The following is a 15,692-nucleotide window of genomic DNA, read 5'->3' as shown; positions in this document are numbered from 1 at the left end:
TTAAAAACACAGTTTCTAGAGGAAACCACCTTATAAAGTCATGGAGTGTTTAAAAACCATTTTAGCTGAAAAAATTGCATCCAGTGTTTTCATATCTCAAAGCCCTGCCAGGTAGCAGAGAAATTAATCGCCCAGTATGAAGTTTGAGGTATGTATGTGTTCATATGTACACAAACACGTATAATACTATTTCTAGAACTTCAAATTTTATAGAGGAGTAAGTTTCTTCTCATTGAAGAAACATGACCACCTCCTATGGCCCAAGCTATGTGTTCAGTGATATGCTTTTAACTTGTAAATGAAGAGACTGATGTTACATAGCCACCCTTTCTAGTGACCACTAATTTCCAAACTTGTTCTCTACAACTTGACAATAGCCTTTATGATAAAAAAAAAAACCACAGAAATAAAGTACCATAGTGAATGTTATGAAACAAATCCAAATTGAATCAGAAAATGTGAACTAGGCGGACACAAACTAGATGCGAAATATCAACTAGGTAAACTATTTTAATGAATATAAAAATAGCACATTAGGCAAAATGTCTGACGTATAAATTGCCTGTCTTATTTTTTAAAGTTGGCCTGAAAAATAACATGTTTAAGCCTGAAGTATTAAGTCACAAATCATATTTACATTGCATCTTAACTTGGATTCAATACATTTATTTGAAATAGAGCAAAACATTTGAATAAAGCAATTAGCTAGTGTGAGGGCGTAAGGTGGTGTGAAAATGGTGCTAAGTTAGGAATTAAATGACAGAGGTTCCAATCCAGACATGTGACCTTTCAGCCAGATAAGTCTATTTTTTCACCTCTGTTTTCTCATCCATAGAATGTAGGGCAGGGTTTGGAGAGGTTCTATTTTTTACAGGCTCAACTGTACAGCGAGCAGGAATGGCCCTGGGGTACGCAGGGCAGGGCTCCCCTGCATTACAGGAGTCCTCATATTTTACGGTATTCTCTGCCTCCTGCGTCTATCTTCCTGAAGCAAAGAACAGGCTCTATACTGGAGGACTTCTCCCCACCTACATCTTCATTTTCCTTCTCGTTTACATATTTACAATAAAACAGAGGCTGCGTTTGCTGTTTTTGCTCAAATATGATTACCATCAAACCCTCAAAATAAACGTCTCAATCTCAAAAGATGTTATGATGATTGATTACAGTTAGAGGTAGTTTGTCAATTTTTTAAACTCAAAATTCTACGTAAAGTCTGAGCGTCTTGGTCCTTCCTGGACCCCTACTTCCTCCAACAGGTAAATTGAAAGGATAAAGAATTACGGACAAATGTCTCAGAAGGTCAACACCAGGTACTTAGCAAGTGGCCAAATCCAAAAGTGCACTGGCACGGGCATCCCAGGAAGAGTGGCAACCACCGTAGCCCGCCGTGCCACAACACTGCTAAAATTTGAGGCTGCAAAGTGCAGACTCGCCCTCCTAGCCGACCAAATCCTCCCCTGCCAGGAGAACGCCAGCCCTAGGCCACACTGCTTTACTGCCCGGACGGCTGTGCTCAGCAGCCGCTGCCGGCGCGTGCACACCAGGCCTCGAAAAAAAAACTCAAGGATAGAGTTCCGCTGCTTCTGGAACCACAGCTCGGCACACCGCCCCCTGCAGGGCAAGGGCAGCGGATCACGGTGAATGTACGGCACCGTTCTATGACCGCTAGAAGGCCTGGGAAAAAATGGCTCTTGTGCCAGAAACACAGCCGTATTCCACGCACTAGTTCCACGAGCCCAGAGGCACCTTCAGACTCTGCACTGTCATGAACCTCTGGGCCGCCGTGAGCCCCCAAGTAACCCCCAGCGCCAGGATTACCCCACGCCCCCAGGAGACCCACAAGCTCTAGGAATGTCACGAGCCGTGGGCACGCCACGCACAGGGACCATCCTGAAGTCCCACAAACGCCACAAACCCCGGAACCATCTTGAGCCCCCAGGTCCACCTCGGCAGCCCGGGACGACCGTGAACAAACGGGAGCGCCACAAGCCCCAGGAACGCCTCAAGTGCGCGGGCACGCCACGAGCCCCGGGACCTCTTCGAGCGCCCTGGGACGTCATGAGCCCCAGGCCCGCCAGGAGCTCGTGTCCTCCTCAGGCACCCGGGATCGCCGTGAGAGCCTCAGGCACCCGGGAACACCAGGAGCCCTGGAAAAGCCACGAGCCTGGGTCCACCTCAGGCGACCGTAAATGCCCGAGCCCCCGGGACATCCTTAGTCGCGGGGCGGCCTCCAGCCCTCGCGAGCACCATGAGCCCCGGCACCACCTCAAAACCCTGGGACACTATGAACCTGGGGGCCACCTCAGTTTCCTGAGACTTCATGAACCCCACAGACACCTCCAGCCGTGGGTCACCCCAAACCCTGGGCCAGAATCTGCCCACAATACTGCACTTCCACACCGCGCAGACGTCGCTTCTGGAAGCACCCTGGCCAGTAACCAGACAATCCCAGTCAGAAGGCTTGGTGCGAACCCCGTCAGAGCTTTCCTCGGGCTATGTGAGGAAAGGGGCAGAAACCAGTGCAGCAGCATCGGGAAGGGGTCCTTACCCTGCTCCTCAAACATTGTGAGTCCGAGAGCCCGGCTCTGAGCGCCTCAGGACCGCCGTCGACTCTGAGCGCCTCAGGATCGCCGTCGGCTCCGAGCGCCTCAGGATCGCCGTGGGCTCCGAGCGCCTCAGGATCGTCGTCGCCTCCGAGCGCCTCAGGATCGCCGTCGGCTCCGAGCGCCTCAGGATTGCCGTCGGCTCGGCGTCTGCACTGCGACTGCGCACTCGAAAGGACTGCAGGACACTGAGGCGCCAGATGGAAGCCGCGCAAATGTAACCACTTAAAATGTTTCTGCGGCTGCGCAGTGTCGACCAGTATGCGCATGCGATTGGAAGGGCAGCGCAGGGCCGACGCCAACCTTGCCTCCCTTCCGTTAATTTTCTATCTGTATGTACGTAGTTTGAATCGTAGTTAAAAAGAAAAAAGTGAAAGGGTTACCACCGGTGTAGTTCCTCCCTTCACAAAATGCTCTCCACGCATAACGCAGCACAGCAAAGTGTAGAATGTAAGAGATTTGAGTTGAGACTTAATCGTTTTCTGGGTTTTGCATTCACGTCCAGTGCCAGCTTTGGAAACAAATCTGAGAATAATCCAACTTTTAAAATGTGCGCCAATAAGGCTGACTAAGTCCTTACCCCGCGGCCCTTCTGCCGACTCCTCTCTGCTCACTTTTTTTTCCCCAAACACCCACCTGCTTCATAATAGCTACGATTTACCGAGTTCTCACTACAAGACAGCCACTTAACATAACGGAACCTATGTGGCCGTCAACGTTTTAAGAGGTATTATTGTCCCATTTTCAAAATGAGAAAACTGAAGCTGAGGGTCTCATTAACTTGCTCAAAGCCACAAGAATGTCGGCAGAGTCATGATTTGAGCGCACCATCAGCCCCCCATAGCCCACGCTCATGTCCCCTACGTTACTCTACCTTCTGCTCAATTGCCTCTGGAAATTTTTCCCATCCTTCAAAGCCTCTGCGATGTAACATCTGTTCCAATAATACCTACACCACGACGCTTTCCTAAAGCCCCCTGGTAAGAATGAGTATCTCCTCTGCGATTCCTCCGGGTTACTTTCACTTTCAGCACTCAAATCAGTTTGCCTGACATTAGGAGTTCTTGTTAATACACCCTTTTCCTAGGGTCCTGCAGAGCAGCACCACCCCCTAGTTATATGAAAGGCACTTCCATCACAAGGGTCGAAGAATTAAGGATGATAAAATAGAAGGCCCCCAGAACAGGCTGAGAGAGGCCAGGCTGCACGTGTGGTGACGTGCTGGGACTGAGAGACCAAAGTCAAAGTGTGGCACCGACCAAGGACAGAGGGAGTAAACTACCCCGTCCCTCAGACAGGGACCTCAGAGAGGCCTCCCTGTGGCGTAAAGGTGATCCAGGATTCACAGTGAGCCACGTGGACTCTACCTCCATCTCATCATCACCCAGGGATTTAGCACTCCCAGGTGGGTGCCATAAGGAAAACATCCTTTCCTATGAAGATCACATCAAGTTATTTGTCCAAACAGTATTTAAACAGAATATCCAGGACGGAATGAAATATAACCAGGTACGGGAGAAGGTAAGACAGCAGGAGGTAATAAAACACCTGTGCTGGGGGCACCGACCTCTGCTGACAGCTCGGCGTGACCACCACCGGGCATTCCCGCACAGAGCGGTCCCCACACAGTCACCTGCCTGGTGGCCTTGGTGCTCTGGAGGAAGGTAGTCTGTGAGCACCGTACGAGGTCTGTGGGAAGGGTCGGACTGAAAGTCCTCAAGGGCCCAAGTTCTCAGGAAGACGCCTCCTCACCCTTTAGTAACAGAAAACTTCCAGCAAAAGCCCCGAACACAGGCTGGCAAGCCCAGGCCTCTCCAGCCTCCCTTACAGGCCAAACCCAAGCTGGGGGACACCACACGTGCAGACTGTACAGAGCTGAAGTGACGACCCCAACGTTTGTGGGGACGAGAAAAACAGCAGGGAAGGGGTGGTCACATCTTGGAATGCAACAGAGGGAAGGGCAGAAGGCGTGGCCCTGGAGAGAGCTGGGGGAGTGAGGATGGGGCGGCTGGGATCCTGGGGCCCAGACTCCAGCCACTGCCCTCGAGTTAGGGGGGCAGACAAGGGACCAACCCAATGTACCAGTGGCACAGGTCACTCTGCTAGACGCCTGGTCTTGACCCTGGCTGCACCTGAACAGCCACGGGAGCTGTTAAACCTGGGAGCAGGCCTGGGCCCCAGAGATCCCCCTGCCACACGCCAGCGATGCCTGGGTGCCGGGCTTCCAAGGGTCCAGGACATCGGCACGGGCCTCAGGCTGAGGCGCAGGGCTCTGTACTCCACACAGGGTGGGACCCACCATCACGACACTGAATTCTCCCCGCAGCTGGGCGGACTCCTGGTACCAACACGGCTGATGTGCAGCTGAAGCGAACAGGCCGCTCTGTGGGGCAGGCAGAAGGGGATGTGGGAGATCCCTAAATGCAACCTTCAGGGTCCCGGCGTGCTCTATCCCCAAGACAGATCTGAGGGACATTCTCCCACAACAGCCTGGGGCCCTCCATTTATTCAGCCAGCCGTGCCTCCGATCCCTCGGGCAGCTTGACAAAGCCGCACTTTCCCTCCCCATTACATTGCTCCTAGTCAGGGTGTTGAAGGCTTAATTCTCCAGAAGAGTCTGGAAGGGCACAGCATTTCCACACTTACAGAGGGGCCCAGGTTTCAGGGTCTGGGAAATCCTTCCCTGAACACGGAGCAGAAGACATTCCAAGGGAAGCACGTGCTTGCCGTGACGCGAGCTTTCACACCCACCTTGCCCAATTCGGCTGCCTACAGCCGGGCGAAGGGTGGATGGACTGCAAGGCGAAAGCAGAGGGAAGATCGTTTCTAGAGCCTGGACGGCCACGGGAGGCTAGCACGGCGGGATATTCTCTGCGCTGAAAACATACACACCAGACAGTGAGAAACCAGTGCTTGAGTGCCCCGTGTGTCTCACACACCAAAGCGACACTAACTGTTGGCCCCGCTCCAGCCACTTGAGCGTCATCCGAGTGCCTCAGCTCACGCCCTTCGGCTGTAAGGAGCTGCAGGACACGCTGCTCGCGAGCCAGAGCAGGAAGCGCATCTGGGCTCAGAGGCCTGGAGCCGCAGCTCCCGGGGCAGAGTGGCTGAGGGGTCAGCTACTGAAGGAGATTCGGCCACAACCCCGAGTCTCTGAGGCTCGTCCACCAGCCAAGCGGGGAGGCTGTGGCATAGAGGCAGCATGGCTTCTGGCCCCCAGGGCACAGAGCGGCCAGAATTGCCAGTGAGATGTACGAAGTCAGGTGGGACGAGCTGTGCGGACACCGGCGCTTTCTAGCTCATCACGTTCCTGTCCCCAGTAACGTCGCAAGCCACAAAACCGTGCACAGAGTGTACTGTTTCACTTCCCCCTGCTCCCCTGGCGTCCTGATTAAGGCCCCTACAAGGGACCAGTCGTTTGCTCCTAGGAATCTGTCCACCCACAGAATGACGGCAAGCGTTAACACTCAAGTACTTGGACATAAAACCCCAGACTTTTAACTAGACTGCTGCTTTCTCAACTCTAACAAACTCATACGTTGATATGCTGCTGCTGTGCTGAAGGCAAGTAAAGTCAAATCTGAGGTCTACACTAATTGTTGTGCTTATTCAACTTTATTGTCTTTTAAAATCTGAGAACTGTAAAACGTATTATCCATACAAGCACCTGAGGTCTGTTCAGCTGGACACAGTATCTTCACACAAACATTTGACAAAAAGCCCAAGGTTAAATTAGAATCTTGCCTTATAAGGAATAACACAAATGAGTATGATAAAACGTAACATAAATGAAACCACTCTTTATGCCCAGTAAATAGTTGCATTTGCTTATGAAGCACACGTGGTTTTCTACAAAGAAAATATACATTCTCGTCCTTGGTGAAGATTTCATTGGTATTTCTAACACATGGCTAATACGGTGGCACCAATCCTCATAGCTTATAAACAGTAGCATTAGATGTTATATAGCAGTGTAATAAATAAAAAAATAATATCAATGAACATGTTTCACTTAAAAGTTCTCCTTTTTAAAATAAAGAGCACGATGACAAATCAAAATATTCTTGCCAAAGTTTAGGAGGATAAATGGCTCAGAAAGCAAATTAGAAACATTGCACAAGACAGAGAACCTCCCCGTGTGGAAACTCTGACGGGTGAGCAGAGAGGCCCCAGTGGTGGCTAAGGATGTGCGTATGTTTGACGGAAAAATGCATCTCGCTGTATGTAATCTTTACCTCTGTGGAAGAGCAAAGTGTGCCATTTTAAATGAAAAAAAGATTTACTTGTGTGTATACTTCAGGTATGGAATAAAAGATAAATATGAAGGAGTATCCACACGAGGAATAAACACACAATAAATTACTTGCCTTTTAAACAAGTGGACATATGCCACTTTAGGGAGGGATGGGAGCAATGAATGCCTACTTAAATGTCCAAGCTTAGGCAAAATACGGAAGTTTCAAAATACTAGGTACTGAACTAAAAAGAGTTACCAGGCTCCCTCCAAACCACCTGGATAGTATAATACTTTTTGAGTAAAACAACTACCTTTTCTTATAATTTATTAAAACACTGTTAAGAACTCTTCATGAAAGCTTATACAATTTTTTTTTTCTTTAAAGAAGAAAAAATAACAACATACAGAGAAATAGTCACAGGAATGAAAGGGGTTTATACGGCTGTTCCCTTTTGGGAAACTGGCAGGGCACCCACAGGACAGTGCGGTAGCTGACATGACATATTTGAGAAAGATGGTATCTACCTACAGCTGCATCTTTAGGGAGAACGTCTCGTGGATTTCATTAGAGAACTTGTCAGCAAAAGAAGTGGGGACTAGTCTCCCCTTTGGGGTTCAGCTGCTCTGGTTCTATGTATAAACAGGAACTGAAATCAAAGTTGTTTCTCTGTTTCCTGCATGAAGTATATTTGTAAAGTATACAATGAAAGTAATAAAAAGATGGAAAGAACAAACTACCAATTTGATACAATTCTGGAGATACCATATTTTTAGAGGAACCTTCTACACAACGAAAAGTGCTAAGGGCAGGGAAATGATCATACACCAAGATGCACTGGTCTCCCCACAATTACATCCAACCTAAATCTACACAAATATGTTTTCAGTTGTCAAGGTGATGTTCCTCCTGAAGCGTTTCAATGTAGTGGCACAGCTTCAGGGCCGTCCCCAGCTTAAGCCCCATGTACTTTATCATCACGTCAAACTTGAGCAGTAGCAGAGCTTTCCCATCAATGTCCTACACAGAGAAGGAAATTATAATAATTAATAATGCGTCCATACTTTATCAGAAGGGCTATTTCTTTGTATGTAAGAACATGTAAACACCGATTACAGAGCAGTTCACTCCAGATGTGTTCTGAATCTGCGTCTGCTTGACAAAGACTGCTAAAAATCTGTAATTTGTGCAGTGAAGCACCATTTGATCATCTGTACATTTACTGCAAACTAAGAACAATTTAATCTAGTCTCTTAGAAATGGCCCAGGCTTCACACTACCTCATTTTAAATACTAAATACAATGTGATGAATGAAATGTTGCACAGGTATGACAAAGAGAGTGAAAACTATGAATGATAGAAATGAATGTCAGATGGTCATTAACTTGTGTAGAGGGGCTGGGACTTTTAGTATGTCAGCATCAGTACAAACTAGACATGTGCTCTATGTACAGTGTTGTCTTGATGTTGAAAGCTAATTAGTTGTCTGATGCTAATCAGACACAAAAATTAATTACTGATTTTCTTACCATCGTGAAAAGGGTACATCAGATATGCGGCCACCAATTTTATTCATTAGGAAACACTATAAAAATATTACTTGGGAGTCACAAGGCATCCTCCTAAATTTCTTTATCATATTAATTGACCAAGTGGTGCCACTGAAGCATGTGATTTGGATTTCACCAGTTCTGAGTTAAAGACAAAACTGCAGAAACATAAATCACTGTCTGAAGAGACCTGACTTCCCTTAAAGTACTACCATTGTCAGGCAGCTTCCATACGTTTCCTACTAACTAAAGCCAGAATTTCAAGAAATTAGAACTTGTAAAAATTAAGGCCACGATGTTACTTTGTAAATAGTCTGAGAGTATCAGCATCCCAATTTGTCGATAACCGTATAAGGTTCACGGAACCGAGCCAAACGGAATCCGCTGCTGGATTCACCGGGTGCCATTAACGAGGAGGACACCCTGTCACAGCTTGCGGTCACCCCCTCCCACGCACGGTCCTGGGGCCGAGCAGGGAGCAGGTGGGAAGGAGGATCCTTGTAGCTGCTGTTACAAGGAGAAGACACCCGAGAGCGGCTATGCCGAATCCCCTTCTCTGGAGAACTTGAAGGCTTATAGGATTTTAGGTATGCAGGCAGGCACCCGCTTAAAGCACAGATCCAGCCTCCACCATTTTAAGGATCTAGCCCTGGGAAAAGCAACGTTTCTCACAAATGGAAAAATCAGTTGGTAGGGCTCCCCCACCATCCACACTAAGGAGCATCCAAGTGAAGGGCCTGCGCACAGGTCATTCAAAGACATTACGGCAGGAAAACCAGATCAAAAGATGCACTGGTCTCTCCAACATTACATGTTCCCTGAAGCTGTCAGCGAGGAGGCCTGAAATCTGAGGATCTTTTTGTTTCAGGAGCAGGATCACATCTTCCACGGACCAAGATTCAGGGTCATCAGAGAAGCTTCGCTGCAGCATATCCGAGCCAGCTCTAACTGGTGGTGCACCTGTAGCTTCAAAGGGGGGAAAGGAAGACAAATCAAACCTGACCTGATCTTTATCCTGAAAGAAGAGATGTTAGGTAGGGAGCAATGGTCTCTTTCCCGAACCTTCAGGACCAGGAGTCCGTGTAAATCCAGTGGAAGCCTAGGTGAGCACAGCCTGAGGGCGGCTACCCAAGAGCATCCCCTCTGACCTTCTGCAAACAGCAAGAACAGCTTCAGAAGCTGCCTCACAGCTTCAAAGATCATAAAACAGACTGAGCAGTCCGAGGCCTCTTGGGACACAGGCACATCCAGCAAAAGACCTGATCGTCGGGCTAAATTAGGTTAATCTAAGCTAACCTACTACTCACTACTTATTTCAATGAATTTCTCTCAATCTCTCTCCTCTGCTCGGTCCAGATTATGGTTTTTACTAGAGAAATAGAATGGAAATCCCCAAAATGTAGTTTTACAACTGCTTACATTTATTCACTTCAATCAATGAATTTCAAAAATCCCATTATCTTTGAGAACCAAATTAGCTCTTTTACTGGATCTCTCCCAGGTATTTAACATGGATTATTTCTTGCCCCACTTTATGTTTTGAATTCCTGTCTCTTAAGGCTTAAGTGCTTATCTGAAGTTTGAAGAAAACAAGGTTACTCTGCTTAGCTATCTCAGAAGTAACTTTAATATTACATTTGATGACCTCCTTCAAGGGGAACTGCAGTGCAACAGATACCTTGGTTGAAGGTTGTTTAATACAGAAATGGCTGAGACAGGAGACAACCCAAGTGCTCAGACCTCACAGAGTGTTAGCTGTGCCGTTCGAGTTGTGCTGAAACTGCTTTGTGCCTAAACAGGTATCCATTTACTCCACCGCAGCACTCGACCCTCTACAGTTAGCGCGGGATAACCAAAGGGAGTCTTGCAACTCACTAGGAAGATCTGTTTCTCTAGCCAGGGACTGTCGGCACAAATTTGGTCTTTGTTACGTGTGAGCTGGCCAGAGGTGTACTTTTTCTTTTGTATCTCTGGCCATTTCAGGAGCATTTTGAGTATTTACCGAGGGACGGGCAAAGAAAAACAGAAGACTAAAAAACTCACAGTGGGGTCACTTTGAGTATTAGTGGAGAAGAGGCATGACAACTGATTAGCACAGTGCCTGGCATCTAATACACACTCAGTGAATGTTAGTTATCACTATGAGCATCCCCCAAAACCAGCGCTCAAAATAGAAAACAAACAGCTTCCACGAGCTTATATCAAGAATCTTGAGAACTACAGGTAAAGCAGTGCTACATGTCACGGGTAACATCTCGTAATCCCCGAAGGTGGGTGGGATGCCAAAACACGACGCATGTGTTTGAGGTTCGTATCCTTCAAAGTTTGGTAATTCGTCATCATCTCAGGGTTCTGTGCCACACGGGGCTCACCTTGGGCCGGCTGGGCTGCAGGCACGGCTGTGGGAGATTCGGCAGATGGGGAGAGACTACTGGTGCTGTGGGCCCCATGGCCGGGAGAGCAGGGCCCGGAACAGGTGCCCTCTGGTGTATCATCGGGGCATAGACACGAATGATAGGCATCAGCGGTAACGTCGGAGGGAGCGGGGCTACTCTGGTTCGAACTCAGCAGCCACTTCCGTTCCCACTCCACTTCCTCCTGCTCCTCCTGCATTTTTTTAAGCACCAGGTGGACCATCTCTGGATCCTGCTCATAGAACCCACCGGAGCGGAAATATGTTTCAACAATGCTGCTATTGAAATCATTTTCCTGCCTTCTTACTGGCAAAACGTGGCAACAACTTTGAGGGTAAGAATCTCCATTATTAGATTCCCTTCTCTTCAGTTTCATCTTTTTGGAAAGCGGGCCATTAGAACACGTGTATGCATCTTGAGGTGACTTCTGAAATGACACAAAGCCAGCATAAAAAACCGACTGTGAATGAGTAAAAAGGAAATAACATAAATAGTAAACGTATGAACACTTATTTTCCATGAAACATTGCTTTATATTATGAAAGATTGATGCTCTATTTTTATTAGTTTTATCCCTCCTCAATGTAATCTTTTAAGATCCTCTTCTATAGTAAGTTTACAAACAAAAAAAAATACCCATTGCCATACATTTCTCAAACCTAAACTTTAGCATTTTTCCAACATAGGATTAGTTTCCCATTTGCTGCTACAGCAAGTGATGCTCGGCCCTTATTAGTTCTCTCGCTTCTGATTGGCATCTTTACAAACCAGAGGCTTATTATAGTTGTGAAAATATTTTTATAACACGTGATTTAGCCAAACTGATGTCACAGAACGGTCGATTTTTGAAATCTTTTCGTGAATAACATCAAACTTCTGATCCAGGTTTTGAATGGCATCATAGATGGCCTAGTATAATACAAGCTACTGGTAGGTCCTCTTCCAAAAGAAAAGGAACATTTAAGAAAATACCAACAAGCCAAATTTTGACTGCTAGAAACAAAGAAAGCTCTCAAGCCATCGGTTTCCTACTTGATGCCCAGTTGTGGGTGACACAGAGCCCAGCGGACTGAGATAAGCCCACTGCCTACTCAGTTACTCCACGTCCCACGGGCATTTTAAGAAGCGTTAATATCGGGAAGCAGTCATGCCCCAGTTCCTGTGAGCCACCACATTTCTGAGGAAGCCATTTTACACCAAGGAAGGTGCATTTTAGGAAAGAAACTTTCAAATCTGCCAAAAGGCCAGAGAGGCTCTTTGCACATAAGGACGGTAGCAGCTAACAGGCAGTGAGCGGGCCACTCTGGAAAGAACGGGGGGCCAAATATAAGAGCTGTGACTCCTGGCCTCAAAGGGTTTTAAGATGATACACTCAACAGTGAGCCTTACAAAACCTGTGAGTACACATGGCCTATATGCCAACCAGCTATGGGACTGCCCAAACCTGACAGTTCTTGAAATACACAGAGATCTCATTGCAGCAAAAATATACACTAAAATAAGAGGTCAGGACCATTTCCTCATTTCTTCATTCATTCACTCAAATAAACATTTACGGAAGGCCTACCACCCGCCAGGACGACTTTGCTAGGTGCTGGGAACGCAGACATAAAGAACAACCGGCTCCTGCCCGAAGGAACTCTCTTTTTAGCTGGAGAGACAGTGTCAGTAGAGACAGTGATTAGCAGCCTGAAGCTGTGGTTCTCAAGTGTGGTCCATGGACCAGGAGTGTCAACATCACCTACTAACTTGTTGGAAATGCAAACTCTTCCACCAGACCTACCGAATAGGGAGCTCTGAGAGGGGACAGCAATCTGTGGTCTCCCAAGCCCTCCAGGTCATTCTGACGCACGCGCAGGTGTGAGGCCCACTGGCCTAGAACACTAGGCACATAGTGCAGGCTCTACGCAAACACAGTTGGGTTCAAATACTAGAGTTGGGCCCCTCGGAGCTGTGCGACCTTGGGGAAGTCACTTAAATTCTCTGCACTTCAATTTCCACAGGAACAGAATGGGGATGAAAATACGTCTCAGGGTTCTCCTGAGGACAAACCAAGGTGCCACAGCATTCTGTTAGTGCTGGCATAGCAACGATACCACACGCTGACCGGTCCAACAGCGCACAGTCACCTACTGCGTCTCTTAAGGCCACAACCCAGGTGCGCACAGGAGGCTAACTGCGCACAGGAGAGCGTGACCTAACCCAGGCCGGCAGTGACGGCAGGCCTTTCAGAGGAGACGCCTGCGCTGAGAATTGCCGGCCGAGAAGGGGTTCCCATGTAAAGACGGGGCGAAGGCACACGGGGCAGAAGGCACAGCACGATCCACATCACTCAGCGCGCACAGGAAGTCGCACGTTCAGAGAGTCAACATCAGTGATGTCCAAAGGGCTGTGTCATTTCCTGAAGGCAAGGAGAGAGAAAGGATGACGGCCAGGGGGATGGGAGGCCAAAAAGGGCGACTGTGTTTAAGCGCAGAAGAATCTGCTGAGTGACAGAGGCGGAGGGGAGAGGGCAGAGGGGAGAGGAAAGAGAGCCGGGACGGGCGAAGAGAGGTGCCTCAGCACAGGGAAAGGGGGTCACAGGCAGAAAGCAGAGGAGGTGCGCGCCCTACAGACGGAGACTGCCAGGAGGAGGAGGGGGTCCCACGGGAAGGAGGTGGCGGCCAGGGGAGGAATCTGGACTTGCAGGGGATTTCTGCTCCCCGCCCTCCACACTCTCCAGGAAATGAGAAGCAAGGCCTGGGTGCCTGGAGCTGGAGCGGCAGGAGAGGGCCTGACTAGAGCGCGGCCGACGCTCCGCCCCCCGCTTCCCAGCCCGGACCAGGCAGGGCTTTTCCTCACCAGGAGGCTGGGCAAGGCCAGAATAAGCCCAGATGCCAGCGCTGCACCAGGGGTCTAGTCCCGTAAGGCAAGGAGGTGAAGAAAGGAGAGAGCCAGCACCTAGCAGAGCCGGAGAGGACCCCTCATGGCCCACTTCGGGGCTGCCACACGGGCCCCAGGCATTTCTCACCCTGCAGGCTCTCCCCACCACCTCCTCCTGCGCGATGGCTCCCAAGGCCGCGCAGCGCAGTGCCCGCCCTGGTGTGGGACAGAAGTGGGTGCTTCTGTCCTGCAGGCCAGGGACACCCTGCTGGAAAGGAGACCTCCCTCCCCCCCACCCGCCCCCACCCCGCTCCAGACTCTGGAGCCCTCTCCCCTCAGAAGCATGGGTGTGTCCCCTTTACACAGAGCACGCCTGTTCTCCGTAATAATAATGATAAAGACTCACATAAATATTTCCTACTTCTCAAAGGTATGTTAGCCCATTTGACTCAAGAAACTTGGTATGTTAAGGAATAGTTTTTAAAAAATAAACTTTCATTCCCTCTAGGGTCTGCAACTCACCAAGCCCTTGGTAATACACACTGCCACCAGACTCTACCAACATTCTAATCTTTACAAAATCCCCGCAAAACCGTGCAAGATGCACTCATGAAAAACCACTGGTGGGCTGCCATTCTGTCTCAGCTGAGATGTCATGGCATGCACGTAGGCACCTCCTAACTTTCATCCAAATTAGTTTCTTTAAAGAACATACTGGAGAAATTAAATACTAAACAATCTAAATGAAAAAGACTTCACTGCATTTCATCGGTGCTGGGCTCTTTTAAGTTACAAAAGCCATTATTTTTTCAAGCTCTTCACCTGGGAACGCTGTTTGAACTAGAGTTTTTAAAAAATCTTCCACAGTGGAGTGATAATCATACAGAGCTCGTGCAGTAAAGTCTCCATCAATAGTACCATGACATTAAATGAGGTAAAGAAAATTTTAGCTCAGAATTTTGAAAAACTACATGAAAGAGACAGAACTTTGATACCTCACAACAGTGTTGAAGTTCTGTACGTTGGCTCTGATGATTTTCATTGCAGAAAATCAGATGCACTGCACTCCTAGTAATACTTTAAGAACAGCAGGCAATGCGTAATATCACTAGAGCCAAATTAGGCACTAGAAAAACGAACGTCATATATTTATCTCTTCTAATTATTTGTCGTTTTCACCCGCGTTCCAAAAGGATGTCAGAAGCCGTATGAAGCAGAGCTAAAGGAGAACCAAAGCCCACGTTCAAGTGAGAATGAAAAAGGTAAGTGCTGATCAAAAAGGCGGGTAAGGAGAGAGGTTAACAGGCAAGAGCCCAGGAGGAAGAAAAGCGAGTGAACACCAGGAGGAAGACATGACTCATGATACATACGAGGACAGACACAGCAACGAAGATTTGGGGGCATGCATGGATTGATTAGTAAACACACGTTTACTTCCTAGCTTTGTCCCCTGCCAGGGCCTAACATCAATGACAAGGCGAGCCATGACCCCACCTAGAATCTCGATCTTGGCTTCTAAGCACCGTTCTCCCGTAAAATGGAGCAGGCCTTCCTGGAAAGAAGTGAATGACAGGGCTGGGCAGGGAAAGTAGAAATGAGCCTGAAACATCTTGTGACGTCAGAAAGTAAGGAAGTCCTCGGAACAAAGTGGAAGCGTGTCAGAAGAGCACAGGAGCCAAGCAGAAGGAGCACCCTCCCAACAGCCAAAGGTGGGAAATTTGGTCAATAAAATAATGATAACATTGGGTGATAACTCATATAATACATGAGTGCCGACGAGTCCATACTGATAGAAAACACGCAATTGAATAAGTAAATAAATGGAGGAGAAAGGACAGCTCTTCCTTACCAATGAATCCCAAGTAATATATTCGAGAGAATGAGCAAACAGTCACCACTAGGCAAACACCACAGTACTCGGTACTGCAGGTAAAATCCAGGAGCTAACTGACTCAGTGGGCAAGACGTTGAGGAGAAGCAGGAGGTTAGCATAGCCTCAACGCGCCCGCCCACCCAACATGCTT

The 15,692-nt window shown here is 48.2% G+C and overlaps 1 protein-coding gene across 4 annotated transcripts in view; it reads right to left on the bottom strand.

Annotated features, from left to right (window-relative positions):
- Positions 1-15,692, bottom strand: part of LOC140843064 (sex comb on midleg-like protein 1) — a 46,197-nt gene that overhangs the window by 18,559 nt on the left and 11,946 nt on the right. For 2 of the 4 annotated variants that reach the window (XR_012127507.1, XR_012127508.1), the window contains exons 4-6: positions 10,765-11,233; positions 9,204-9,358; positions 2,552-7,861 (exon numbers count right to left, since the gene is read on the bottom strand). Coding sequence is in view for 1 of the 4 variants with exons in the window: in XM_073227928.1 (XP_073084029.1) it covers positions 2,552-2,567 (16 nt within the window). In the remaining 3 variants the exon portion in view is untranslated. Of the gene's footprint in view, positions 1-2,551; positions 7,862-9,203; positions 9,359-10,764; positions 11,234-15,692 lie in introns of those variants that run through there. The other 2 variants (XR_012127509.1, XM_073227928.1) reach the window with 2 other exon arrangements.

The sequence above is a fragment of the Manis javanica genome, chromosome X (assembly GCF_040802235.1).
Source record: "Manis javanica isolate MJ-LG chromosome X, MJ_LKY, whole genome shotgun sequence".
NCBI lineage: Eukaryota > Metazoa > Chordata > Mammalia > Pholidota > Manidae > Manis > Manis javanica.
This window is presented reverse-complemented; position numbering and strand designations above follow the sequence as displayed.